Consider the following 27,685-nt stretch of genomic DNA (forward strand, 5'->3'; position numbering starts at 1 on the left):
CTATTTGACAAAATAAGTGGCCTGTCTCTTACAGTTGGAAACATGATAACTAAGCTCTGAAAGTTATGGAGGAAATTTCCAAAATTACTTTTGTTGTGGTTCTTACATCAAATTGCCATTCTAATATTCAAGTTTGCTTAAAGCGTATATTCAGGGTCTGAGCAAAGACAGTATTTGCCCAGGCTTTTTCTGCAAGTTTGAAAAGGCTTCTATCCTAATGACACATTTCCAATTATAAGACAATTTTTCAATGTCAAATATCTGTAGATACAGCTATACAATTTTAAATTATTTTATATAAAGACAAAAATATTTTAAGGAAAATAAATTCAAACAACTATTTCACTTACCAAACCCCATACAGCACCAGGAGATGTTGCAATTATGGTAGCTGCTCTGGGTGTATTGTACATTAAGGCCAACTCACCAAAACTTCCATGGTTATCATAAGTACCAACGCACCTCCCAACACCATCACATTTTACATAAATGTCATATGTTCCTCTGTTAACAAAATACACAAATACGAGTAAACATCCACCCTTTCCACTTCCCCATGTTCCTTACTGAGCAGTTAGCTGGTTTAGTTTACTACCTTGTTTGTTTAGTTTACCAAGTTGATTTTGCACCACGCATTACACTGATGGTACTGCTATGGAAATATAAATTTTGTTCAGTTAAATGAGACTGAGTAGCTTGCAGGGTCATCTCACTTATTTGTGTATACCCTAGAAATGGTGGTTATTTTAAGGGGGACAGTTGCTACTTCTTTGTGAGGACATGGTAACTTTGCACTTGAAAAATAAAAAAAAATTCAGATATGGAATTACAATTATGAATTACATATAAATAAAATCAAAATAGCAATTATTAAAACATAAAGAACAAATTTTGAGCCTAAATTATTTAACAACTGCTTTTTAATCATGAAACTGTGTAATGTACAAAGTCCTCACAAAGAAATGGTTTCTGAAAACTATGCTTCTGCCATTAAATTAATTTAAAATGTAAAAGCTCTTTCACATGTAAAATGTTTTTTAAACCAGTAATTGGTATATTGCAATGTACAGTTGCATTAGTGAGAATGGTGGCAAAACATATTGTGAGTCCTTATCTAAAAAGTAACAAATACAAAATAAAAATATTGTATACTCATCTAATATAAAGTTTTAACTTTAAACATCAAAGCAAACCCACAAAAGTATTTATCGATTGTTGTTGCTCTGAGAAAGAAGTAAAATATGACAGCCACCCTCTCTGATGGTATGTCATTAGCTTGTTCAGTGCCAAATATTTATAGCCTTCCTTTTTGCAAGTAGTTGGAATGAAATGCAAATGTCTCTACAATTCCTTTCCCTTCATGGTCAAGAACTTTGTAGACAGATGGTCAGAGCCACCTAGACCTGACAGCTATGTATCTGGCAGAACTCAATGAAGTCCCTGCAGCTTTCTGAAGAAGAAGTGGCTAAGCCATAAGCCCAGAAAAATGGGAGAAACTTGGATCCTCCAATGAAGAATCCCAACTCTGTCACAGTCTCCTCAGAGATATACAGAGTACATTGGGGATTCTCTGTAGAAGCCAGCACTAATAGTTCTGACTATATCATTATATCCTACTTCAAACTGAAGACAGAAGGTAGAAAAAGTTTAGTGCATTGACCTATATTGATGACTTGAAGAATTTAACTAAAGGTCAACAGCAGCAGCAACACAAAGCGTGCTCCCAAATCAGCAATTATATCTATCACTTTACTTATTAATCTGACTATGAAGTATTAGACCCACATGGTAGTTAAAATTTGTGCAATTCTTTGAAAATTTAAGTTTTATTCTTATGAACAAGAAACTTTACCAACAGCATTGAGAATGTAATAAGATTTCAATCAAATATTGAATGCTAAATCTTTTCCAATTATTTGTTACATTAAATCAGTTTCCAGTTAACAAATAGTCTTTGTGACAGACCATTACATTAAAAGACCAGTGACATGTTCCCCTGCAAACATTTTATTACAGGTGAGAGCAGGCTAGAATTTTTCACGGACTGCTCTCTATTGTTCAACGACTCTTTAACTCTGATAAAATATCTTTGCATTTTCTTTCATACATGCACACACCTGTCTGATTCAACTGAAAGTATATGCAAAAATATATTTTCATTGATACAACTGTGCATACTCCCTTGTGTTACAATTATATATAATCACTCACCTATCAATTACATAGAAGTTGTCACCATCATCACCTTGATCAATGACATGCTCCCCTCCTTCAACCAGCTTTTCAAACATAGCATCTAATACCTGAGACATCTGTTCCTATTTAAAAAAACAACATCAAAAAACCACATAAGATTAAAATTAGGTTCTGCTTTTATGGTATCACCCTCAAAAATACAAATTAACGGTTTAAACGTCCTATTTAGTCTTCAAATATTGCACTGGACACAGCTCAGATGATGATAGCACACCTGAAATATAAATTTTTCATGTTACAATAATCTGTCAATTTATCAGAAAAATAGTGAGATTTTCAGTCAGTATTTTTAACATTTAGTTCCAGCTCTTTCCTTTTATTGTGTTCAGAGCACAAAGACACACCTGCAGTTTTAATACTGCTGTTGTTCACTTTCCTGCTGCAGTGCCCCATAACAATCTTTCCAAAACGGTCCCTTCACTTAATAATGCAAAATTACTTGATATCCACTGCAGCTACATAAAATACATTAATTGTTGCTTTGCTAACCAATGTGTGATGGGGTGCACTCACCCCGCACTGGATGGGGATGGGTTAACTCCAAACTGTGGGCTGAGGAAGCCATGCCCCCACTCTCTACTGGGCATGCTTGAGGTGTAGCAGTAGTATAAAAGGGAGGAGACCCCCAGCTCAGTCTGGGCTGACTACTGGAGAGGACAGATATATACTGCAGGCTCCAGCCTGGAAGCTGAAGGTGCTGAGACCCAGGCAGACACCAAGTGGGATGCCACGTGGAGGTCAGAGCCCTTGGGAGCAGCACAACCTGAGGAAACCAGAGACCTCCAATATGTTTAGACCAAGGGACTGCAGGAGTCATGGTAGGCAGTAGCCCAGGGACTACTAGCCATTGTCCCTACAGCAGTCAGTGTGTTTTGGTTGGATTGTTATACCAATAAATTAAAAAACAGCAGGATCTTATTAAAGGGAAAAAGGCAAAATACCACATTTATTGTGAATACAGAAAGAATCATAGTAAGCAGTTAGTTATAGCTATAACATTCCATTCAATCTCATCTTTATTCTCACACACACAGGTTCTGCAAGGTTGTTATCATAGTTACCAGCCTTAGAGTTGCTCATGCCAAGCCACTGGCCAGGTGGCCTGGACATGAGGAGGGAGCAGGGCCTTGTCAGATGCTCATCTGATGCTCCTGGAAGTTGGTTTGCAGAATCAGACCCCCAAAGCTCTCACTTTCTAGAGTCTATTTTTATAGGCATTTATTCCTAGGCCAGTCTGTGGGAATTGCTTCATTATACTGTTGCTGAATCAATCAGAAGATAGCACATTCCTGATGGCTCCTTGCTGCTAGATGTTATCTTGTTCTTTGGTTCTCCCATTCTTGAGGCTGTTGGGTGGATTCCAGTCTGCCCTCCGGGGGTCCTCTGGTTATTTCCACTTGACGCCTTCTTCAGCCGATGGACACTGGATTCTTAGGCTGGCACCTCCCTGATCATTCAGTTATTATCCACACCAAGCATCCATCCACATACATCCTCTATCTCTATTTTAATCACAATTGTTAGTACAACAAAAGGGCGAGGAGTCTCTGGGTGCTGTTTCTGTTGTTACAGAGTATTGCTTTGAGTCTCTCTCTCTCTGTGAATTGCTTTGAGAACAGACTCTGTCTTAGAATGTACTAACACAATTAGCAGCTTGCAAGTTTCACACACAGAGGGAGAGAAACAGTACCAAAAACCAAGAGACCTCTTAATTAGTAATACCCTGGAATTTAAACTAAGGGGAATCAAACTCATTTGTGATTTTAATACAGAACTTCTTTAATATGATCCAACATAATCCCCCTTTTGACACTAAGATTCATAATCGTCAGTGTCACTTTCTATGTAGCCTATTCAAGAAAAGGTACTGTGAGGCAATTTGAGTTTGTGATTCCAATTCATCCCACATACATGATCCTAGTGATGTATCTTTACAACAAGGTTCTGGGGCAACAGGCAAGGTAAGGCACACCCACTTTTGAGGAGTCCATTCGGTACAACCTCTAGTGTCCAATAGCTTCCCTCCCTCCCCAGCCCACGGGCTTGAGGTCCAGGGTAGCCAGAAGGATCCCATGTGTAATATGGGGAGTGGGCTAACCTTCAATACCTTTGCCTCCAGGGACTGTTGGTGTGCAATTTTGACAACAATTTCTCTTATTAACAAGTCTGGTTTTACAATACTGGAAATGTATTGCATCCATTCATATTGATAAGTGTCAAACAATGATCTCTTTCTTTGTTTTAACAAATGCATCAAACCCTCAATATTTCCCAATATGACCCAGAATATTTTGTGTTCCAAAGTAGCTAGTGCAAGTATCTGCATTTCAGTGCATCCCATAGCTATGGCAGTGTAGTTTCCTATTTCTAAATATTTTTCTTATGCATAAGCCATGTGGTAGTATTAAGCCATTACCAAAGATTCCATCGGTCTTTTAGGTTACCCAGACCAATTTGGACCAAGTCTACATTGGCATGTACTTGTTTTTGTATCAGGCTGTCCTGTAGCTGGGACAGAGAGCTTAATTCATTTTTAATTACCTGCAGGTCTTCAGTATTTTTTTTTAAACACACTACAGTGCTAGCAACAAGACAAAACACAAGACAAAACATAGAACACAAAACACAATTTCTATTGTGACAGTAGATTCATGGTATTGGGTTGCTCTTCAGCTGGCATCAGCTTTTCCTGATTTTCTGAAAGACAAAAAAACATGTTTCTACCCCTTTTTGGGGTGGCAGATTATTGCTTAAAATATTTCTTTTACAAATACCCTTGCTGATTACAGGCAAAACAGAGGAATTACCCCCATATTTTCCTGTTTTTTGTTCTATAGGCAGGCCAGGTTTCAATGGCTTTTATCTTTTAAGGGTTATGGGGAAATTATCCCACTGTTTAGTCATTAAATCCCTGAGGTGGGGTACCTCAGTTTCCCTTCTTATACAGCAGACAATGTTTATAATGTTTTTCCTGCTGCGTTAAGCTTTAAGTTTATTTACAGGTAATAGCTGAGAAGCATCATTACCATATGACCTTAAAGGATTTTTCCAAAAATCATATACACTATACATTGTTACAGGGGTACTTATTATCATTAAATTTATTTAAATTATTTTGTTAAACCATGCCTTTTATTTAGACAATTTGTTTGCTGACCAGGAATGTCCTTTATCTGCAGCTCCTTTGTGCTGCTAGTTCTTTCCTTCCTTCATCACTTAGGTAATTTGCATTTTCACAGATGCTTCCTGCTTTTGGATTTAAAGCCATCAGCAGCTCAGAGACTATCTTAAAAGGGACACAATCAACTTTCACCAGAGTTTTGATCACTTTTTAAACTTCTGCTTCCAAAACACACAGCAATCTAAAAAAGAAAACCCAACCTATTCTGGCTCCCTTTGGAGCCCAAATAGCATTTTAATTAAGTAGCATGGTATGTTTGCATTTCTTTTGCCCCTTCTACAATATACCCTACACATGTTCTAGGGCAAATGCACATTCCTTCCATAGTTTAACTTCTATAACATTATCCATATCAATTTTTACATAAGGTGTCACTATTTCTTTTTTTTTTTTTTTTTTTTTTGCTTACAGAGTTTTCATGTACCTTTATCAAAGTGACAGTCTGATTACATAGAGCCATTTTAAGACTCAGTGTTTCTAACATTGCTTTTTTTTGTTTTGTGCACCTCACCCCTGCTGTTGCTTCAGAGGGGCACTGTCTTTTTTTAATTTTTTTTTACTACAATTCTCATCTGCTATTTTGTTACAAAAACAAACAAAAAACAAACAAACAAAAAGAATCCAGAATTTTTTTTTCTATTCTCCTGATTTTGACTGCCCTGCTGCAGCCACAACTTAAAAACATTTTAAATTTTGTAAAGCATTGAGTTACCTTTTAAGGGTTAAATGCCAAATCCCAAAGCCAAACAACACTAATTACCTGTGTCTAGCAAAAAGGTCTGTCAGTTTTGCAACTTTGAATTAAAGAGTCAAATGGATTTTTAGTGGCATTATTTAAAACAAAAACAAAACCAATTGGTCCTTAGAACTTTACATATTTACACACACACAGATAGATACATACACATTTTCTTTTCCTTAACATCCCTTCCACGCTGCTCTGGTTTTTTTTACATCTTACATTCCCTGTATACATTTGAGGCAGTTAAGTTCCAATAGAACCTTCTTATGTTCTTTTAGCAAATTTGACTAAATTGTCCAGTCAAATGATTTTAATCAGATAGTTTATTTTTGCCTGGCTAATTTACAGACATTTCTTTGGAAAAGGGCTCATTCTTCCTTCAGAATGGTTGCAAAGAAACCAAGAATGCTCTTCCTCTAACACTTTTCCTTTTTAACATTTTCACAAAGTTTAGCTGCTTAATTCCCTCCAGCCTCTGCAGAGTTAACTTTTTTTTTTACTCTCTCTTCTCTTTGTAATTATGCCTGGGGGTGCCATACATAGGACCTTCTCCCCCTTTACCTGCGTCCCTCCAGCCTCTGCAGAGTTAACTTTTTCACTCTTTTTGTATTCCTGGAGTGCCTCTTTCACTATTTTCAGCTGGCTTTGGGTATTTGTAGCCAGCACCTTCCAATTGTCTGCTCCCTTTTCCGTTTGTGCCTTTTCCTCTTTACATGAAGACAAGCGGAGGGAAGAATCCTTACATGCCTCCCACAACAACCAAATTGCTGCTGCATCTCTTTTGGCAGCACTAGAAGGTTTGTATATGAGGATATACTGAGCCAATCTATCCTCTAGGTCCGAAATAGTGCAGACATCAGCTAGGGCTTGTTTAGTCCAAGGACTGTGCCCAAATTTTTGAAGGATTTGTTTAAAAGGTGTAATTTCTTTAACAAAAGGTGAGGTTGGAGTTCCTTCTGACTCCATTCCTCCCTCTGGTACTGGCTTACCCTGTTTTCTTTTAAACATCTTAACATGGATATTTCAATCTCTTTGTCACGCCTGGTATTACTTAGTAAGTGACACAGCCTAGATTCTGAAATCATAGCTTAATCTATGCGTTTTTCCCCTGCTACCTTCCCGGAGGCCAGCAGGTCCCCTGCTACCTTCCCGGAGGCCAGCAGGTCCCCTGCTACCTTCCCGGAGGCCAGCAGGTCCCCTGCTACCTTCCCGGAGGCCAGCAGGTCCCCTGCTACCTTCCCGGAGGCCAGCAGGTCCCCTGCTACCTTCCCGGAGGCCAGCAGGTCCCCTGCTACCTTCCCGGAGGCCAGCAGGTCCCCTGCTACCTTCCCGGAGGCCAGCAGGTCCCCTGCTACCTTCCCGGAGGCCAGCAGGTCCGGTTAACCTATTTCTCCCTGCTACCTTCTCGGAGGCCAGCAGGTCTGGTTAACCTAATAGAAATGCCTAGCTCAATAGAGCTGGCTGTGTGCACACCAATAGTTACAATAACTGAAGTTTTTTACCAATATTCCCCCTTTCGCAATTCTCCACCAAAATGTTATACCAATAAATTAAAAACCAGCAGGATGTTATTAAAGGGAAAAAGGCAAAATACCACATTTATTGTGAATACAGAAAGAATCATAGTAAGCAGTTAGTTATAGCTATAACATTCCATTCAATCTCATCTTTATTCACACATTCATTCATACACACACACACAGGTTCTGCAAGGTTGTTATCATAGTTACCAGCCTTAGAGTTGCTCATACCAAGCCACTGGCCAGGTGGCCTGGACATGAGGAGGGAGCAGGGCCTTGTCAGATGCTCATCTGATGCTCCTGGAAGTTGGTTTGCAGAATCAAACCCCCAAAGTTCTCACTTTCTAGAGTCTATTTTTATAGGAATTTATTCCTAGGCCAGTCTGTGGGAATTGCTTCATCATGCTGTTGCTGAATCAATCAGTAGATAGCACATTCCTGACGGCTCCTTGCTGCTAGATGTTATCTTGTTCTTTGGTTCTCCCATTCTTGAGGCTGTTGGGTGGATTCCAGTCTGCCCTCCGGGGGTCCTCTGGTTATTTCCACTTGACGCCTTCTTCAGCCGATGGACACTGGATTCTTAGGCTGGCACCTCCCTGATCATTCAGTTATTATCCACACCAAGCATCCATCCACATACATCCTCTCTCTCTATTTTAATCACAATTGTTAATACAACAAAAAGACGGGGAGTCTCTGGGTGTTGTTTCTGTTGTTACAGAGTATTGCTTTGAGTCTCTCTCTGTGTGAATTGCTTTGAGAACAGACTCTGTCTTAGAATGTACTAACGCAATTAGCAGCTTGCAAGTTTCACACATAGAGGGAGAGAAACAGTACCAAAAACCAAGAGACCTCTTAATTAGTAATACCCTGGAATTTAAACTATGGGGAATCAAACTCATTTGTGATTTTAATACAGAATTTCTTTAATATGATCCAACAGGATCCCCACTGACTAAGTGGTGAGCCCACTTGCCACTACCTGGGCTGGGACCTGTTAGAGCAGGGATAGCTTGGGTCCCCCTACCCTGGCTGCCATCCACCTTTGGGAGGTGGCCCAACCCCCACTAGGCCTCCTTGCCCAGCGACCAGGGTGAGCCTATTGACTTTATACAGTAGGCCTCACTGTCTTGAGACAGACAGCTTGAAGGCTGGGATGCACTCATGCTGTCACACAATGGTAGATATATTTGTGTCAATGTAGTATTAACTTCTGTAAGTAGCACCTGAACTAGTATGTTTCAATATTGAAATTCCCCATTTATTTATGCAATAGCCATTTTTGTGTATTAGCATGTGAAGCTATACACATGTAAATATACATGAAGTTACATAATACCAGCCACATATAATTGGTATCTATGAAACACAGTGAAGATAGATTCTAACTTGTGAAGGGGAATACTAGGCACAGAGGCCTCCTGGTTCTACCACACCCTGCCCCAGGAAAGAGCAGTAGAGGTGAGTCCTCCAGGCTGCCTAGAACAGCTACAGGGAAGCACCCTATCAGAGAGGCTGCGGGAAGCAGCCAATCAGAGTCCAGCTACTGGACAGCCCACATTCAGTTGCTAGCTGGAGCCAGGGGAGGAGGAAGGTGTTCCTGGCTGGCTGCAGGAATTGACAGAGCAATTGCTGACAGGGAGCAAGGAAGGTGCTCTTGGCTGGCTGCAAGGTCTCAAGAAAGACTTCAGCCCTGAGATAAGGGTGAAGATGAAAGTACTGGGGCTGTGGGGAAGTGGCCCAAGGAAACACAGCGATTAGTAAAGGGAGGCAGCTGCTACTTATAGGATCCCTTAGTTGGGACCTAGAGTAGTGGATGGGCCTGGGTTCCCCCCACCAGCCACTAGGGAAGTGGCTTAAGCACTGAGAAGGGACGTAGCCCAGAGACAGAGCTAAAGACCCAGACGAAAGTCAGCATTTGTGAGAATTTTGTGATAAGGAAAGAGAGTGAACTGAATTGTAAAGAGGGACTCTGCTGAAGAGCCAGGGTAGCTGGTGAAGAGCCCACAGGGAGGAAGCTATAGGGGCACTGCTCCATACCAGAGAAGGGACAAGATGAGAGAGCGCCCAGCATGGGCTGAGACCGTTTGGGAAGCAAGCCCAGGAGGGGCTATAACCAGGGTACTGGGATAGGCCCTGTTGGACTTGTACCCTGGAAGGGGTTTATTTTATTAGCATACAAATTGTGTTCGACTCGGCCGAAGTGCTGTGTCACCGAAGATCCACCTGACGAGGGCAGTAGCTAGCGGGAGGCAACGTGAGCAGTGCAAAGCTGGGGGGGAAAAAAAAGCAGGTGTATGCACATATTCAATCGAGGGCATTCGACAGAGGTAAGTGGGCCCCACCAATTTAACTACACATACTGTAACTTCAAAAAATATGAGTATCTACCCTTTTTTAAAAGTATTGCACATGTCAAGACAAACACCTGTCAGGAGTGGCCTTTTATTAATTAGTCCTGCCTTGAATGCACGAGACTGGACTAGATGACCTCAAGAGTCCCATTCCAGTCTTAGAATCATAGAATTATATGCCCAACATAAACAGAAGCAACAGCTAAATTGAGGCTTTTTCCTTTTACTAATTTATATCTATACCATGTACCCTTCCTCCTGTAGGCATCTAGCAGGGGTTCCCAAATTATGGTATGTGTGCCACTGGTGGTGCATGACCCTGATATTCCATCAATTCACTTCATAACAATCTTTTAAAGAAGGGGATACACAATGTGAACTAACAAAGTTTAGGAACTGCTGATCTACAGGACAGCTCTAGGTGCAACCTTCCCTTTCTATAGACATCTACAGAAATACTGTGCAACGTGTAATGTCTCTCCCCTCTATTGATGGCCCCAAAGATTCTATTTTTGGCCCTTTCCTTCCCCCACCCATCCCTGACGTAAAAGCTCATCCACTCTCACAGCTTCAGTGATGGTGGGTTTTTTTTTTGTTTTTTTTTTAAGATCTTGCCTCATGAGAATGAGAGAATAGTCCTGCTAAAATGACCTTCTCAACCTGTCCAGACTTACATCACTGCCTCTCTCTGTTCAGCCCTAATGGATACCCTGATTTTTTTCCCCTCAATTTAAATGACAACCTTAATTTCTCTTCATTCCTGCACAACTGCCCCACCTCACTTTTTCTACACCTGTGGCCTCTCAGCTGCAAGGGTCACATTCTAACCTCAGACTTGCATATAGCTTCCATGCACGTCAACCTGAGTTGTACATGAATATCTGAGGATATAGTTTTGCCCTTAGTGATCACATACAGCATACAGGTTAGATAATGAGGTCTATACCACGGACAAAATATTTCTTAGCTGTTTCAGTGTTTGGCGCCAACTTATGGGAATACGTGTTTCCAAACCACTGTAAACCATTATAAAAAGGTAAATCCTACAATGCCTAGATAATGTGGGGACAGAAGCAAACCTAAATGTGTGCAATGCTTCAGTTGAGTAGATCAACCCTGGACTTAACGAGTGCAGTCAGTAGGATTTTACACACTGGATACAGTACCACTTAATTTTTTATGGAATAAGTAGGTTTATAAAGAAATGTTGCAGACTAATAAAGTGACAGTCTGAATTATAATTTTATGAAAGATTGCTAAGATTTGTTGTTCACAAGAAAACTTTATTCATGAATTAACTATTTAAATTCTAAAAAAAAAAATTATTTGAACTTGAGCTGTAATGTATTCCAGAATGCATTGAGAAATACTCACCATTATAATGTTTATTGGGTATTCAAAACCATGATAAAAAAAAAACCTGAATTTAGATTTTTCATGCCAATTTAACATTTCATTAAATTAATGACATTTCTAAGATGTCTAGTTAAAAATGTAGCTTCATTGTGTAACTCAGTGCACTTTAATTTAAAATGGTCTATTGTACAGCCCTATCCAAAACCACCTTTGGGGGGAAAAAGGTGGTTAAGTAGAGTCCTTCACATGGCTTGGTCTCTACATTGCAGAACAAAACAGGGCTGCACCATCCATATAGGACACAGCTGAGCTGTTGTCTTGCCTACAATTGAAGCTTCTTGCGGCATGAAACTGTCTAACCATATGTCAGTACAGCACCTAGCACATTAAGGGTCTCTATGTACTAAAGTAATACAAAAAGTAATAATATAAAGCCGCCGCTGCCTCCCTCAGATGGAAAGTGCTGAGAAGAGGAAGAAAGCTGGCCCTTCCATATTTCCATCCTCCAATCAGAAAAAGGGCAAGTAAGCAACCCCATCTCCTGGGCAGGGAGGTAAAAGGAGACAAGACAGAATGTCTCATCTACACAGGTAAGACAAGGTCAGGGCATTATCATGCTATAACACAGTCCCCTGATAAACATCTTATTAAAAAGTTAGGACAGTTCTCATATCACTTCAATGGATTCTATATTATCTACTGTATATCTCTATTACACAGACAGAGCAAGCAGGTACATATGTGATATTGGGACAGAAAGAAATTAACATGAAATAAATGTCCTTAAAACTTTACCTTAACTAGGCAACTACCTAGTAACTAGGCAAATACCTCAGTGTTTGTAATATTCCCTATATTAAATTCAGGGAACACCTAGGGAACACTGCAAATACTGAGGTAATGTTATTTAGTTCTCAGGCACTGAAAAATAGTCACTCCCCCAGCTGCATTTCTAAACTAGTAAACTGTCTCACCACTGACTAGCACTCATCTACTGTATGAGACTGTTTCATGGTACCAAATCCCTCTAAGTCTCAGGTCCTTTATTGTGCATAACAGTAAAAATATATAATGTCCCACACTATTTGGGAAGATGGGAGGCTATCTATTATAATATCCTTTGAGCAAGAATTACAGGAAATTTTATTTTTTCAAAAGAGAAGTGTATTCTAATAGATCCTAAAAAGAAAAGGAGTACTTGTGGCACCTTAGAGACTAACCAGTTTATTTGAGCATGAGCTTTCGTGAGCTACAGCTCACTTCATCGGATGCATAGCATATCGTGGAAACTGCAGAAGACATTATATACACACAGAGACCATGAAACAAAACTTCCTCCCACCTCACTCCCCCGCTGGCAACAGCTTATCTAAAGTTGCCAGCGGGGGAGTGAGGTGGGAGGAAGTTTTGTTTCATGGTCTCTGTGTGTATATAATGTCTTCTGCAGTTTCCACGATATGCTATGCATCCGATGAAGTGAGCTGTAGCTCACGAAAGCTCATGCTCAAATAAACTGGTTAGTCTCTAAGGTGCCACAAGTACTCCTTTTCTTTTTACGAATACAGACTAACACGGCTGTTGCTCTGAAACCTAATAGATCCTGCCTCTTGGCGACTAAAACACTCCAGAGGTCTTAAATAAATGGGTTGAGTTTTTTTCTTACTGTAGAGCTATTCATATGTTCTGAAGGTACAGTATATGTAGTTATAATCTATCTTCAATGAGCTTCATGCAAGATTTCAGGTTTAGAACATTCAAGTTCAAAGTTCTGTAGCATTCAACCTCCCCTCACCTACCTACTGCAAGACATAACGACCAGCAACTACATTAGTCATCAGACCCTTTTTAAACAATGTAAGAAAATAAACAAATAGAATCCTCATTTTTTAAAAAAAAGTATTTAAAGCATTTGAGGTGATTTAATGCATTTAAGAAGAAAATTCTATCATCTGCTAAATCACTACACTGGTATGTCTAAATCTTAAATAAATTGTAGTGTGTTCTACATCAATAGATTAGGTCCTCTTCCCAATGCTGGGTCAGCTAACCCCTTCCCTGTAAAACAGTGATAGTGTATAGGCTATGACAGTCAAACTCAACATTGGCCAGACACACGATTCAGTACCCTTGGGCCATAATTTTAGAAGGTAGAATCTGGTAGGACGAGAGTTTCAGTTCCCCCAAGATGATTACCCGTACCCTTAATTATTACAAGTACTGCTTGGGAAAACTGAAATTAAAAACATGTAAGGTCTACAATTCTTTCACAGAAGAAATAAGTACATGATAACATCTTCATTAGTTGTGGGTTTGGGTAATGGCTGGGGTATTTTAAAGATTAGGATGCTGCCATGATAGGACTTGATCTTATCAGCAGACCTAGCAAAAGGTACAGAGCAAGACTGAAGTCTTGCCTTAAGGCAAAGTGGATAAAGTGGAGTCTGATAAAGGCTCATAAGAACTTTCTGCATAAGATTACCACAGCAACAGACAATTTTATTTTTCATATCAAAGGGATCGTAACTGGTAGCAAAAGTTCTGACTAAGCTCAGGAAAGAGAGGATATGATCAGTTGTTCCTTATGGGAAAATTTGGTCCCTGCTTAACTGCTTTAAATTTCTGTGATTAGCAAGAATAAGCTTTGGACACTACTACAGCAAATATTTTACTTTACCACCTACAAATGGAGTCAGAAGTATCAATGGATTCATTCAATTAAATCAACTCAAGTAGAAATATAGATATGTACAGATGGAACTTAGGTTTCACAGTTTAAATATTTAGAAATTAGAGGTCTTCATAGACAAGACTTTTCTTGGCAAGATACATTGTAGACAATTTCCTTTAGTTTAGTTGCTTTGGAACTCAACCTGTTTGTTCTCTCCATGATTCAGAAGATATTTTAAATTCAGCAACTCTATCATATTCTTCAGTTCATGCAACAGATCACACAAACCGATTTCTGTAAACTGCACAGGCACATTCAGTGTGGCAACCAGCTAGTTGCTAATGCAGTACTGATGTTTCTTCTCCCTGTCAGTTTCCTCCTCAATAGCTGACCCAGAAAATGAATTCACACATAGTATCATTGCTCTGACAACTGGTCCACACATTTATTTTAAATTGCCTTTCCTATATACTACCCCAATTCAACAAATGAAAGAGCGTCCACACTCTGAGCACTGGTTTTGCATAAAGCAAAGGTATTGGTACCCCCTGTGAAGAAGGTAATGTATGATAATTCCCATATTAAAGATAGGAACATGGATTAGATTAAATGAATTGCCTGGAGGCACCATATTCTAGACAAGTAGGCACAGGACTGCAAATGAGAACTTAATTCCAATGCTGATTCTGACACCAACTATCTGTGAAGTGGGGGTAATAATACTTCTCCCTCCTTCAAAAGAGGTATTGTAAAGATTGATTCATTCATTCTTGTGAGCACTTGGGCACTACCATGATGAGCACAACAGAAAAGCCCATTAAAATAATCCATATTCAGTGCAGAATTGAATAAGAACAGCCATACTGGGACAGACCAATGGTTCATCTAGCCTAGTATCCAACCTTTAACAGTAGCCAATGCCAGATTCTTCAGAGGGAATTAATAGAACAGGTAATACTCATCAAGTGATCCATCCCCTGTCACCCATTCCCAGCTTCTGGGAATCAGAGGCTAGCAACACTTCAGAGCAAGGTTTTGCATCCCTGACCATCCTCGCTAATAGCCATTGATGGACCTATCCTCCATGAACTTACCTAGTTCTTTTTTAACCCTGTTAAAGTCTTGGCCTTCAACATCCTTTGGCAAAGAGTTCCACTGGTTGACTGTGCATTGTGTGAAGAAGTACTTCCTTTTGTTTGTTTTAAACCTGCTGCCTATCAATTTGATTTGGTGATCCCTAGTTCTTGTGGTATGAGGAGTAAATAACACTTCCTTATTTACTTTCTCCACACCAGTCATGATTTTATAGACCTCTATCATATCCCCCCTTAGCCGTCTCTTTTCCAAGCTGAAAAGCCCCAATTTAATTAATCTCTCCTCATAGGGAAGCTGTTCCATACCTCTGATCATTTTTGTTGCCCTTTTCTGTACCTTTTCCAATTCCAATATTTTTTTTTTTAGATGGGGTGACCAGATCTGCATGCAGTATTCAAAATGTGGGTGCACTATGGATTTAAATAGAGGCAATATATTTTCTGTCTTATCTATTCCTTTTCTAACGATTCCCAACATTGTTAGCTTTTTTGACTGCTGCTGCACATTGAGCAGGTAGTTTCAGAGAACTATTCATGATGATTCCAAGATCTTTCTTGAGCAGCTGCAGCAAATTTAGACCCCCTCATTTTATATGTATAGTTGGGATTAGGTTTTCCAGTGTGCATTACTTTGCATTTATCAACATTGAATGTCATCTGCCATTTTGTTGCCTAGTCACCCACTTTTGAGAAATCTCTTTGCAGTCTGCTTTGGATTTAACTATCTTGACTAGTTTTGTATGATCTGCAAATTTTGCCATCTCACTGTTTATCCCTTTTTCCAGATTATTTATGAATATGTTAAACAGTACTGATCACAGTACAGAACCCTGGGGGACACCACTATTTACCTCTTTCCATTCTGAAAATTGACCATCTTTCCTATCTTTTAACCAGTTACTGATCCATGAGAGGACCTTCCCTCTTATTCCAGGACAGCTTACTTTACTTAAGAGCCTTTGGTGAGGGACCTTCTCGAAGATGAGATCAAAGGATGGTGTGTAGTACATAAGGCATAGATGTCTCACACTGAATGGTGATGATAAAAAAACAAAACAAAACTGCCTCATTCCCTTTGTCCAGTCGGTGCACTAAAAGCAGCATGGGCCTTGTGGGAACAATAGGGACTGTCTAATTAGGACTGTCATAATACACTAGATATAGGTAACCCTTAATTCTGGTAGCTCCTAATTTTAAGTGCTCTGTTACTATTTTTTTCTAATGTAGTTTGTGTCTTTATATACATATAAAAGACAACTGGATGCAGCTTTTCATTGCAATGTGTGCATGTGTTTTATGGAATGCTGTAGTTGGGGCATCCTGGTAATCTATATTACAGTACCAGCAGCATTACAAATATGATAGACTTGATCTAAATTGGACACATTTCCTTAAGGAAAACGTTATACTAAACATGCACATTATGCCATTTTAACAACTTTTGCAGTCACTTCATTATTTGTTAATTTTTTAAAAACACAACAAAGCTCAGATTCCTCACTGAGAACTATATACATGCCAAAGTTGAAGCTCTATTACAAAGTGGATTGAGTAGGAAAAACTGCATTTTAAATAATTTAGAATTTAAATAGTATTTGTTTTCATACTTGCATAATACAGCTCAGTGGAATTTCTTAGGCCATTCAAAAAATAATTACTTATTCTCAGTCCAAAGTGTATTAATGTCAGTCAGAAAAGTACAATTTTTGAGAAAGTGACTGGAAACATGGGTTTCTATCATGACAGCACACTTCAGAATAATAAAAATACCCTTTTTTGATAGAGAGAATCATTGCCATCCTCTCACACTAAGGGATAGGGAAGAAATCAGGTTTTTCTAGCAACACATCCACAGTTGATAGTGGATTCATGCATAAAGACTCCTGGCTGACACAAAGGACTTGAATATTACAGTTCTTGTCCAAGATATTTTCTTTGTGTGAAACGTTGTGGCTAATATACTTCACTCCAAAATCTTTGTTACAGCTGGCTTTGTAGGGGAAGGCAAAAAGACTGGTTTAAATTGCAGTGAAGTCACAAATAACATTACTACCTATTCCAAAGCAAAATGTATATGAGCATCCATATTTAGCCTGGATACATAAATGGGGCGGGGGGGTAGCCTGATTATTGTCATTACACTGGTTTTACTCCACTACAACTTCAGTGGAGAGACTTCTGATTTACATCCGGGTAACATCAATCAGGATCACAGACTTCAGATGGCAGCTAAGCATAGCACAGTGGGGCTGTGTCTACACTAGATTTTTTTTTTTTCCCCCTCTCAAAATTTCCCACCATTGCTTTTATCAGTGGTACTAAAAGTGAGAGCACAAGTGTACACCAGCTGCTGGTGGCCACACGTATTTGTATAACCTACACCTATTCTGAGCAGGGTTAGACAATACAGTGGTTAAAGTGCTGGTGGACAGTTCATTCTAGTGCTGCCACTCCCAGAGCTGTAGGGAGGTACCAACTGTGGCAAATTTTAAGAACAAAAATGTCTAGTGTAGACAGTCTAACAATGCCTTTGAGCACTCTTCCTAATCTCATGACATACAAGATCTGTCTTTCTAATCAATCAGAATCTATCATTCCCTGTAATTATAACCTCATAGCACAGAACTAAGGAAACATTCAGTATGTAGGTGGTTGTCATTATGACTGACAACTACTGAAAAAACACAGGGTTTATTTTTAGTTCTCTGTTCACACAATATGCAGATTGGCTGCATGCTGAAGTAAAATGGCTCTGACACACTGGAAAAAACACTATTCTAATATAAATTGATTTTATACACTGGGACAAAATTGTTTGATTCAAATTAAATATTTGATTTCCTACTGCAAGAAGTTACCTGTTGCGTTTGGCATTGAAATATTCATGAGAACAACATCTTCAAACAGAGTTGTTTCAAAATGCTGTGCTCTACTGTATAAAATTAACCTTCTAAACTCGGCAAAAATTAGGCGGGGAGAGAATTTGCACAGTTGTCCAAATAAGGAGTGGCCACAGAAGTCTTGATGGTGCAGTAAATACAGACTTCAAGACGCAACTTTTCCAATGGCTGTTAGGCATGCCTCTTAATTTGTTAATTAGTACATTTGGCAAGTATGCCCAGAGGGCACACAGTTTGTGCAACTTCTAAATATAAATATCCATGATACCTTGGGCACATGTGTTGTGTCATTTCATCTTTAGTGCCTTTAGGAAAAGAGAATAAAAGAATCTCTTGATATAGTCTCAAATAACTACATTTTAGAAATTGTATTAAGACAACAATGTACAATTATAAGCACACTTAGGATTAGTCTACATTATTGTGATGACTGCCATAGAAAAGCCCATGATAAAAATGCCAAATTTAGTGCAGTGTTTGGACGGCCTGAAGTAAATAAGGGATCGGCGACACATGTACTGCGTGTTGTTCAGTATTTGGTTTTTAACCACTGCCTCATTCGCTAACCATTATCTATGCTTTGATGTGAATGAGGTAGGACTCCTGTGGAAAAGTTAGTGTAGGATTATTAAATTGGGACTCTGCCCCAGCTCCCCAACAATAAAATGGGAATATCAGTATTTCCCTACCTCACAGGGATGCTGTGAAGATAAATATATTAAAGATTGTGAGTTCCTTAGATACTATGGTGAGGGAGCCATATAAATACCAAAGATTGATGATCAGTAATTCCCTTACTCCAAAAAGACTCGGTTCACACTGTTCTTTGATTTCTGTTCTGTTCTTCCTTTCAACAACAATTTTACATAATCTGCTCACAAGTTAAAATGACATCCTGTCATTTACCTTTCACTCACTTTGGACAATGTAAGATTTCAGCATTGAGTAGGATTCAGCATCAAAGTGGGGAGGAAAAGAGGCACGCAGATCCAGGGTAGAGAGCAAATGATAAGAAAATCATGGAAAGAGGTGAACAGAATTGTAGGAAGGTCTGGGGACAAAGGGCAGTTTTCTTCAGCAACTCATGACTGTTCTAGACCATTAATGACTGCTTCTTGGAACAGCTAGTCCTGGAACCCACAAGGGGAGAGGCAATTCTTGATTTAGTCTTAAGTGGTGCACAGGATCTGGGCCAAGAGGTGAATATAGCTGAGCAGCTTAGTAATAGTGACCATAATGTAATGAAATTTAACATCCTTTTAGGGGGACAAATACCAAAGAAACGCACCACAGTAGCATTTAACTTCAAAAAGGGAAACTACACAAAAATGAGGAAGCTACTTAAAGGGAACATAAAAGGAACACTTACAAGAGCGAAATGCCAACAAGCTTCATGGAAACTTTAAAAACACCATAACAGAGGCTCAAACTAAATGTATACCCCAAATAATTTTTAAGAGGATCAAAAAAAACCCCACCATTGGCTCAACAACGGAGTAAAAGAAGCAATTAGTAGCAAAAAGACATCACTTGAAAACTGCAACTCGGATACTACTGAGGAAAATAGAAAGGAGCATAAACTCAGGCAACTTAAGTATAAAAGTAGAGTTAAGCAGGCCAAAAAATAATTTGAAGGGCAACTAGCGCAAAACACACAAACTAACAGCAAATTGTTTTTAAGTACATCAACAAGCAGGAAGCCTGCCAAACAATCAGTGGGGCCTCTGGACAATCGAAGTGCTAAAGAAGCACTCAAGGAAGACCAGGCCATTGTGAAGATACAAAGAATTCATTTAGCATCAGTCTTCACTGCAGAGGTTATGAGGGAGATTCCCCATGCCTAAGCCATTCTTTTTAGGTTGCATATCTGAAGAACTGTCCTAGATTGAGGTATCAAATTGATAAATTAAACAGTAGTAAGTCACCGGGAACAGACAGTATTCATCCAAGAGTTCGGAGGGAATTCAAATATGAAATTGCAGAACTAACAAGTATGGTATATAATCTAACACTTAAATCAGCCTCTGTATTAGATGACTGGAGGGTAGCTAACGTGATGCCAATTTTTAAAAAGGCCCCAGAGGCCATCCTGGCAATTACAAGGCACACTGGTTGAAACTACAGTAAAGAACAGACCAATAAATAAAACAGTGTGTTGGGGAAAAGTCAACACAGTTTTTATAAGGGAAATCATGCCTCCCCAATCTATAAGAATTCTTTGAGGGCGTCAACAAGCAAGTGGACATGGTATACATGGATATCCAGTGGATATAATGTATGCTGTACTTGGACTTTCAGAAAGCCTTTGACAAGATCCTACCCCAAAGGCTCAAGCAAAGTAAAGCAGTCATGGAATAAAAGACAGTCCTCTCATGCATCAGCAACTGGTTAAAAGATAGGAAATGAAGGAGAGGAATAAATAGTTTTCACAAACATAAAGAAGTACTTCTTCACATAACACACAGTCAACCTGTGGAACTCATTATGTTGGACTGTTATGAAGGCCAGAAGTATAACTGGATCCAAAGAAGAATTAGATCAGTTCTTGGAGGATGGTCAGGGACACAATGCCATGCTCTGGGTGTCCCTAAACTCAGATTGACAGAAGCTGAGACTAGACAACAAGGGATGGATCCATGGTGAACTGGAGCGGGTTCGCACTGGTTCGCTGGAACCGGTTGTCAAATTTAGAAGTCCTTTTAGAACCGGTTGTCCCGTGAAGGACAACCGGTTCTAAAAGGGCTTCTAAATTTAACCAGCCAAAAGTGGCACCTTAGGTGCCGACTCCGTGGGTGCTCCAGGGCTGGAGCACCCACGGAGAAAATTTGGTGGGTGCAGAGCACCCACCGGCAGCTCCCTGCCCAGCTCCACCTCACCTCTGCTCTGCTTCCTTCCCTGAACGCACCGCCCCACTCTGCTTCTCTCCCCACCGCCCCCCCACGGTTTCCCACAAATCAGCTGTTTGTGTGGGAAGCCCAGGAGGGCTGAGAAGCAGGCGGCAGCTTTGCGCTCAGGCCCAAGGAGGCGGAGTGCAGGTGAGCTGGGGCACGAGGAGGGCCGCCCGCGCAGCAGCAGGTAACCTGGGGGGCATCCAGGGGAACTGCTCCCCGCCCCAGCTCGCCTCCACAGGCCTAAGTGTGAAGCCGCCGCTTGCTTCTCAGCCCTCCCAGGCTTCCCGCGCGAACAGCTGATTCGCAGGAAGCCGGGGGGCATGGGGCGGGGAAGCAGAGCGGGGCGGCACGTACAGGGCAGGAGACAGAGCAGAGGTGAGCTGGGTGCGGGTGCGGGGGTGGGGAGCTGCCAGTGGGTGCTCTGCACCCACCAAATTTTCCCTGTGCATGCTCCAGCCCCGGAGCACCCACAGAGTCCGTGCCTAAGGTGCCACTTTTGATGTGATCAGTGCGGGGAGCAGCCACTTCCCCTGCTCCCCCCAGCTACGCTACCCCACCCCAGGAGCCAGAGGGACATGCCAGATGCTTCCTGGGAGCCGCCCCAGGTAAGCACTGCCGGAACTCCCCACCTCACCCCCCGGCAGATCCCTCTGGCTCTTAGGGGCGGGGCCATGTGGGCACCCAGTACGGTGGCCCACGAGACCCTCCTGCCCGGTTCTGGGGGCATTCAGGGGACGGGAGGGGGGTGGATGGGGCAGAGGTCCCGGGGGGGGGCATCAAGGAACGTGGGGGGTTGGATGGGGCAGGAGTCCTGGGGGGTAGGGATTGGCCACAACCCCCTCATGGGGTGAGGAGGGAACCGGTTGTTAAGATTTTGACAGCTCATCGCTGGATGGATCACTCAGTAATTGTCCTGTTCTTTTCAATCTCTCTGAAGTATCTGGCACTGTCCAATATCAGAAGACTGGTCCATCTAATACAGTGTCCTATAGTTTGACCCAGTGTGGCCATTCTAATGAACTTGAGAGTCACAAACAGAGGAAGCTAACAGGAGAGTATCAGAGGCTAGACCACCCTCATCCCAGTTGGCTGACAGACTGCTTCCTTATGCACCTATCTACAATGTGTAGGGGGAAAAAGCTGTGTGATCCTGGGGGACTTCATTGTAAATGACGTGTTCTGGAGCTCTCATAGTGCCTGTCCTAAAACATCCTTGGAATTTCTAAACATCATAGATGACAATTTCCTAGTTCAAAAAGTGTTGCAGCCAACAACTACTTTTGTCTTAGCAGATAAACGGGAACTGATCACAGAACTAAAAATGAACAACAGCTGAGGTACAACTGATCATGGTTTGATCACATTTATAATGTGCAAGCAGAATCAAGTTGCATCCGATGAAGTGAGCTGTAGCTCACAAAAGCTTGTGCTCAAATAGATTTGTTAGTCTCTAAAGTGCCACAAGTACTCCTTTTCTTTTTGCGGACACAGACTAACACGGCTGCTACTCTGAAAAAAGTTCAGACCATTAATATACATACTTGCAGCTTTAACGGGGCCAATTTTACAAAGCTGAAAACAATTATGAGCCTAATCAGGGGAGGAAGAATTTAATCAGAAGAATATGAATGATAATTGGGAGTCATTTAGGATACCCCAAAAGCCACAATTCCACAGTTGAGAGAGAAATCTGTGCTGGTTAAAATCATTTCCCCTGGTATAGAGGGGAAATGAAGGCAGCCAAAAAAACCCAGATGATATAGTGTCATCATATGGTGGTGATAATATGTCTGGAGGATGTTAAACAGAAGCTACTAAAGTCAGACATTTTTAAATCAGCAGGTCCAAATGAGTTTTATTCAAAAGTTTTAAGAGAGCTGGCTGAGGAGTTTGATGGACCATTAATTTGTTTTTTCTATAAGTCTTGAAGCACTGGGGAAGTTCTAGGAGACTGGAAGAAAGCTAATGTTGTCAATTTTTTTAAAAGGGTAAACAGGATGAGCTGGGTAATCAGCCTGATCTCTATCTTGGTCACGATAATGGAGCGACTGATATGGATCTTGACTGATAAAGAACTAAAGGAGGGTAATGTAATTAATACAAATCAACATGGGTTTATAGAAAATAGATCCTGTCAAACTAACTTGATATGTTTTTGATGTGATTACAAGTTTGATGGATAAAGATAATAGTGTTGATGTAATATCTACACTGTAAGGCACTGTAAGGCACTGAGAGGAAAGTGATCAGGAACAGTCAGCATGGATTCACCAAGGGAAGGTCATGCCTGACTAATCTAATCGCCTTTTATGATGAGATTACTGGTTCTGTGGATGAAGGGAAAGCAGTGGATGTATTGTTTCTTGACTTTAGCAAAGCTTTTGACACGGTCTCCCACAGCATTCTTGTCAGCAAGTTAAGGAAGTATGGGCTGGATGAATGCACTATAAGGTGGGTAGAAAGCTGGCTAGATTGTCGGGCTCAACGGGTAGTGATCAATGGCTCCATGTCTAGTTGGCAGCCGGTGTCAAGTGGAGTGCCCCAGGGGTCGGTCCTGGGGCCGGTTTTGTTCAATATCTTCATAAATGATCTGGAGGATGGTGTGGATTGCACTCTCAGCAAATTTGCGGATGATACTAAACTGGGAGGAGTGGTAGATACGCTGGAGGGGAGGGATAGGATACAGAAGGACCTAGACAAATTGGAGGATTGGGCCAAAAGAAATCTGATGAGGTTCAATAAGGATAAGTGCAGGGTCCTGCACTTAGGACGGAAGAACCCAATGCACCGCTACAGACTAGGGACCGAATGGCTAGGCAGCAGTTCTGCGGAAAAGGACCTAGGGGTGACAGTGGACGAGAAGCTGGATATGAGTCAGCAGTGTGCCCTTGTTGCCAAGAAGGCCAATGGCATTTTGGGATGTATAAGTAGGGGCATAGCGAGCAGATCGAGGGACGTGATCGTTCCCCTCTATTCGACACTGGTGAGGCCTCATCTGGAGTACTGTGTCCAGTTTTGGGCCCCACACTACAAGAAGGATGTGGATAAATTGGAAAGAGTCCAGCGAAGGGCAACAAAAATGATTAGGGGTCTAGAGCACATGACTTATGAAGAGAGGCTGAGGGAGCTGGGATTGTTTAGTCTGCAGAAGAGAAGAATGAGGGGGGATTTGATAGCTGCTTTCAACTACCTGAAAGGGGGTTCCAAAGAGGATGGCTCTAGACTGTTCTCAATGGTAGCAGATGACAGAACGAGGAGTAATGGTCTCAAGTTGCAATGGGGGAGGTTTAGATTGGATATTAGGAAAAACTTTTTCACTAAGAGGGTGGTGAAACACTGGAATGCGTTACCTAGGGAGGTGGTAGAATCTCCTTCCTTACAGGTTTTTAAGGTCAGGCTTGACAAAGCCCTGGCTGGGATGATTTAACTGGGACTTGGTCCTGCTTTGAGCAGGGGGTTGGACTAGATGACCTTCTGGGGTCCCTTCCAACCCTGATATTCTATGATTCTATGATTCTATGATTTGACTGGGTACCACAAGACATTTTGATTTAAAAATTAGGACATTATAAAAATAATATGGAACAAATTAACTGGATCAAAAATTGGCTAAGTGATAATTCTCAAAATGCAACTGTAAATGGGGAATTGTCATTGAGCGGGTCTGTTCCTAGTGGAGTCCCACAGAGATCAGTTCTTGGCCCTACGTTTTAACATTTTTCCAATGATCTGGAAGAAAACATAAAATCATCACTCAACATTTGCAGATGACTCAAAAATTGGGGGAGTGGTAGCAGAGAAAGGTATAACATTGGGGGAGTGGTAGCAGAGAAAGGTATAACATGATCCAATGGCTGAAAGTTGAAGCTAAACAAATTCAGACTGGAAATAAGGCATAAATTTTTAACAGTGAGAGTAATTAACCATTGGAACAATTTACAAGGTTCATGGTGGATTCTCCATCACTGACCATTTTTATATCAAGATTGGATGTTTTTATGAAAGATATGATCTAGCAATTATTTTGGGGAAAGTTTTATGGCCTGTGTTACACCGGAGTTCAGACAGATGATTATACTCATCCCTTCTGGCCTTAGAATCTGAATCATTGCTTTTAAATATTTCCTAAAAACAAAGGAAATTCCCAGACAAAAATGTATTTAAAATAGATTAAGAGCTGAATAGATATTAATTAAATAAAAACATTACTAGCCATCAAAAACTCCCTTCTTCCTATACACAATACCTCATCTATAACCACAAACCTCTCATTGCATACTGTGCATACAAATCTCAGAGTTACCGTCTCATAGCCAGATCATCCTTCATTCACCAAGTAGTTCACAATAAAACATTCTATTTTCAACGTCTCCGACTCAAGGAATATTTCCAACACACCTCTGAACAACATACTAACCCACAGAGACCTTCCTACCAAGACTACAAAAAGAAGGATTCTGGGTGGACTCCTCCTGAAGGTCGAAACAACAGACTGGACTTCTACATAGAGTGCTTCCGCCAACATGCACAGGCTGAAATTGTGGAAAAGCAGTATCACTTGCCCCATAACCTCAGCTGTGCAAAACACAATGCCATCCACAGCCTCAGAAACAATTCTGACATCATAATCAAAAAGGCTGATAAAGGAGGTGCTGTCGTCATCACAAATAGGTCAGAATATGAACAAGAGGCTGCTAGGCAGCTCTCCAACACCACTTTCTACAAGCCATTACCCTCTGATCCCACTGAGGGTTACCAAAAGAAACTACACCATTTGCCCTCAAAAAGCACAAGAACAAATCCGCACAGACACACCCCTGGAACCCCGAATTCTATCTGCTACCCAAGATCCATAAACCTGGAAATCCTGGATGCCCCATCATCTCAGGCATTGGCACCCTGACAGCAAGATTGTCTGGCTATGTAGACTCCCTCCTCAGGTTCTACACTACCAGCACTCCCAGCTATCTTCGAGACACCGCTGACTTCCTGAGGAAACTACAATCCATAGGTGATCTTCCTGAAAACACCATCCTAGCCACTATGGATGTAGATTTCAGAGTAACAGCCGTGTTAGTCTGTATTCGTAAAAAGAAAAGGAGTACTTGTGGCACCTTAGAGACTAACCAGTTTATTTGAGCATGAGCTTTCGTGAGCTACAGCTCACTTCATCGGATGCATAGCATATCGTGGAAACTGCAGAAGACATTATATACACACAGAGACCATGAAACAAAACTTCCTCCCACCCCACTCTCCTGCTGGTAACAGCTTATCTAAAGTGATCATCAAGTAGAGCCATTTCCAGCACAAATCCAGGTTTTCTCACCCTTCCCCGCCCCCCCCCCCCCCCACACATACAAACTCACTCTCCTGCTGGTAATAGCCCATCCCTCTTTGAAACCTCTCTTTATAATGCGCATGATAATCAAGGTGGGTCATTTCCAGCACTAATCCAGGTTTTCTCACCCCCTCCCCCCCACACACACCCCCCTCCAAATACCACACACACACTCACTCTCCTGCTGGCAATAGCTCATCTTACAATGTGCACAGCAATAATCCAAGTTTAACCAGAATGGATGGGCTATTACCAGCAGGAGAGTGAGTTTGTATGTGTGTGTGGGGGTGGCGGGGGCGGGGAAGGGTGAGAAAACCTGGATTTGTGCTGGAAATGGCTCTACTTGATGATCACTTTAGATAAGCTGTTACCAGCAGGAGAGTGGGGTGGGAGGAAGTTTTGTTTCATGGTCTCTGTGTGTATATAATGTCTTCTGCAGTTTCCACGATATGCTATGCATCCGATGAAGTGAGCTGTAGCTCATGAAAGCTCATGCTCAAATAAACTGGTTAGTCTCTAAGGTGCCACAAGTACTCCTTTTCTTTTTATGGATGTAGAAGCCCTCTACACCAACATTCCACACAAAGATGGACTACAAGCCATCAGGAACAGTATCCCCGACAATGTCACGGCAAACCTGGTGGCTGAACTTTGTGACTTTGTCCTCACGCGTAACTATTTCACGCTTGGGGGCAATGTATACCTTCAAATCAGCGGCACTGCTATGGGTACCGCATGGCCCCACAGTATGCCAACATTTTTAAGGCTGACTTAGAACAACACTTCCTATGACGTGATTGGAGTAACAGAGACTTGGTGGGATAACTCACATGACTGGAGTACAGTCATGGATGGTTATAAACTGTTTAGGAAGGACAGGCAGGGCAGAAAAGGTGGGGGAGTAGCACTGTATGTAAGGGAGCAGTATGACTGCTCAGAGCTCCGGTACGAAACTGTGGAAAAACCTGAGTGTCTCTGGATTAAGTTTAGAAGTGTGTGCAACAAGAGTGATGTAGTGGTGGGAGTCTGCTATAGACCACCGGACCAGGGGGATGAGGTGGATGAGGCTTTCTTCCGGCAACTCACGGAAGCTACTAGATCGCATGCCCTGATTCTCATGGGTGACTTTAATTTTCCTGATATCTGCTGGGAGAGCAATACAGCGGTGCATAGACAATCCAGGAAGTTTTTGGAAAGCGTAGGGGACAATTTCCTGGTGCAAGTGCTAGGGGAGCCAACTAGGGGGGGCGCTTTTCTTGACCTGCTGCTCACAAACCAGGTAGAATTAGTGGGGGAAGCAAAAGTGGATGGGAATCTGGGAGGCAGTGACCATGAGTTGGTTGAGTTCAGGATCCTGACGCAGGGAAGGAAGGTAAGCAGCA

The 27,685-nt window shown here is 41.3% G+C and overlaps 1 protein-coding gene and 1 long non-coding RNA gene across 11 annotated transcripts in view; one reads left to right on the forward strand and one right to left on the reverse strand.

Annotated features, from left to right (window-relative positions):
* Positions 1-27,685, forward strand: part of LOC119565071 — a 76,721-nt gene that overhangs the window by 18,460 nt on the left and 30,576 nt on the right. The gene's annotated exons all lie outside the window — the stretch shown is intronic.
* PRKAR2B (protein kinase cAMP-dependent type II regulatory subunit beta) overlaps positions 1-27,685 on the reverse strand; it is a 154,494-nt gene that overhangs the window by 10,808 nt on the left and 116,001 nt on the right. For all 5 annotated transcript variants that reach the window (XM_037889136.2, XM_037889135.2, XM_043551565.1 and 2 more), the window contains exons 5-6: positions 2,212-2,318; positions 351-504 (exon numbers count right to left, since the gene is read on the reverse strand). In XM_037889136.2, coding sequence (XP_037745064.1) covers positions 351-504; positions 2,212-2,318 — 261 coding nt within the window. The remainder of the gene's footprint in view (positions 1-350; positions 505-2,211; positions 2,319-27,685) is intronic.

Source organism: Chelonia mydas, chromosome 1 (assembly GCF_015237465.2).
Source record: "Chelonia mydas isolate rCheMyd1 chromosome 1, rCheMyd1.pri.v2, whole genome shotgun sequence".
Lineage (NCBI taxonomy): Eukaryota > Metazoa > Chordata > Testudines > Cheloniidae > Chelonia > Chelonia mydas.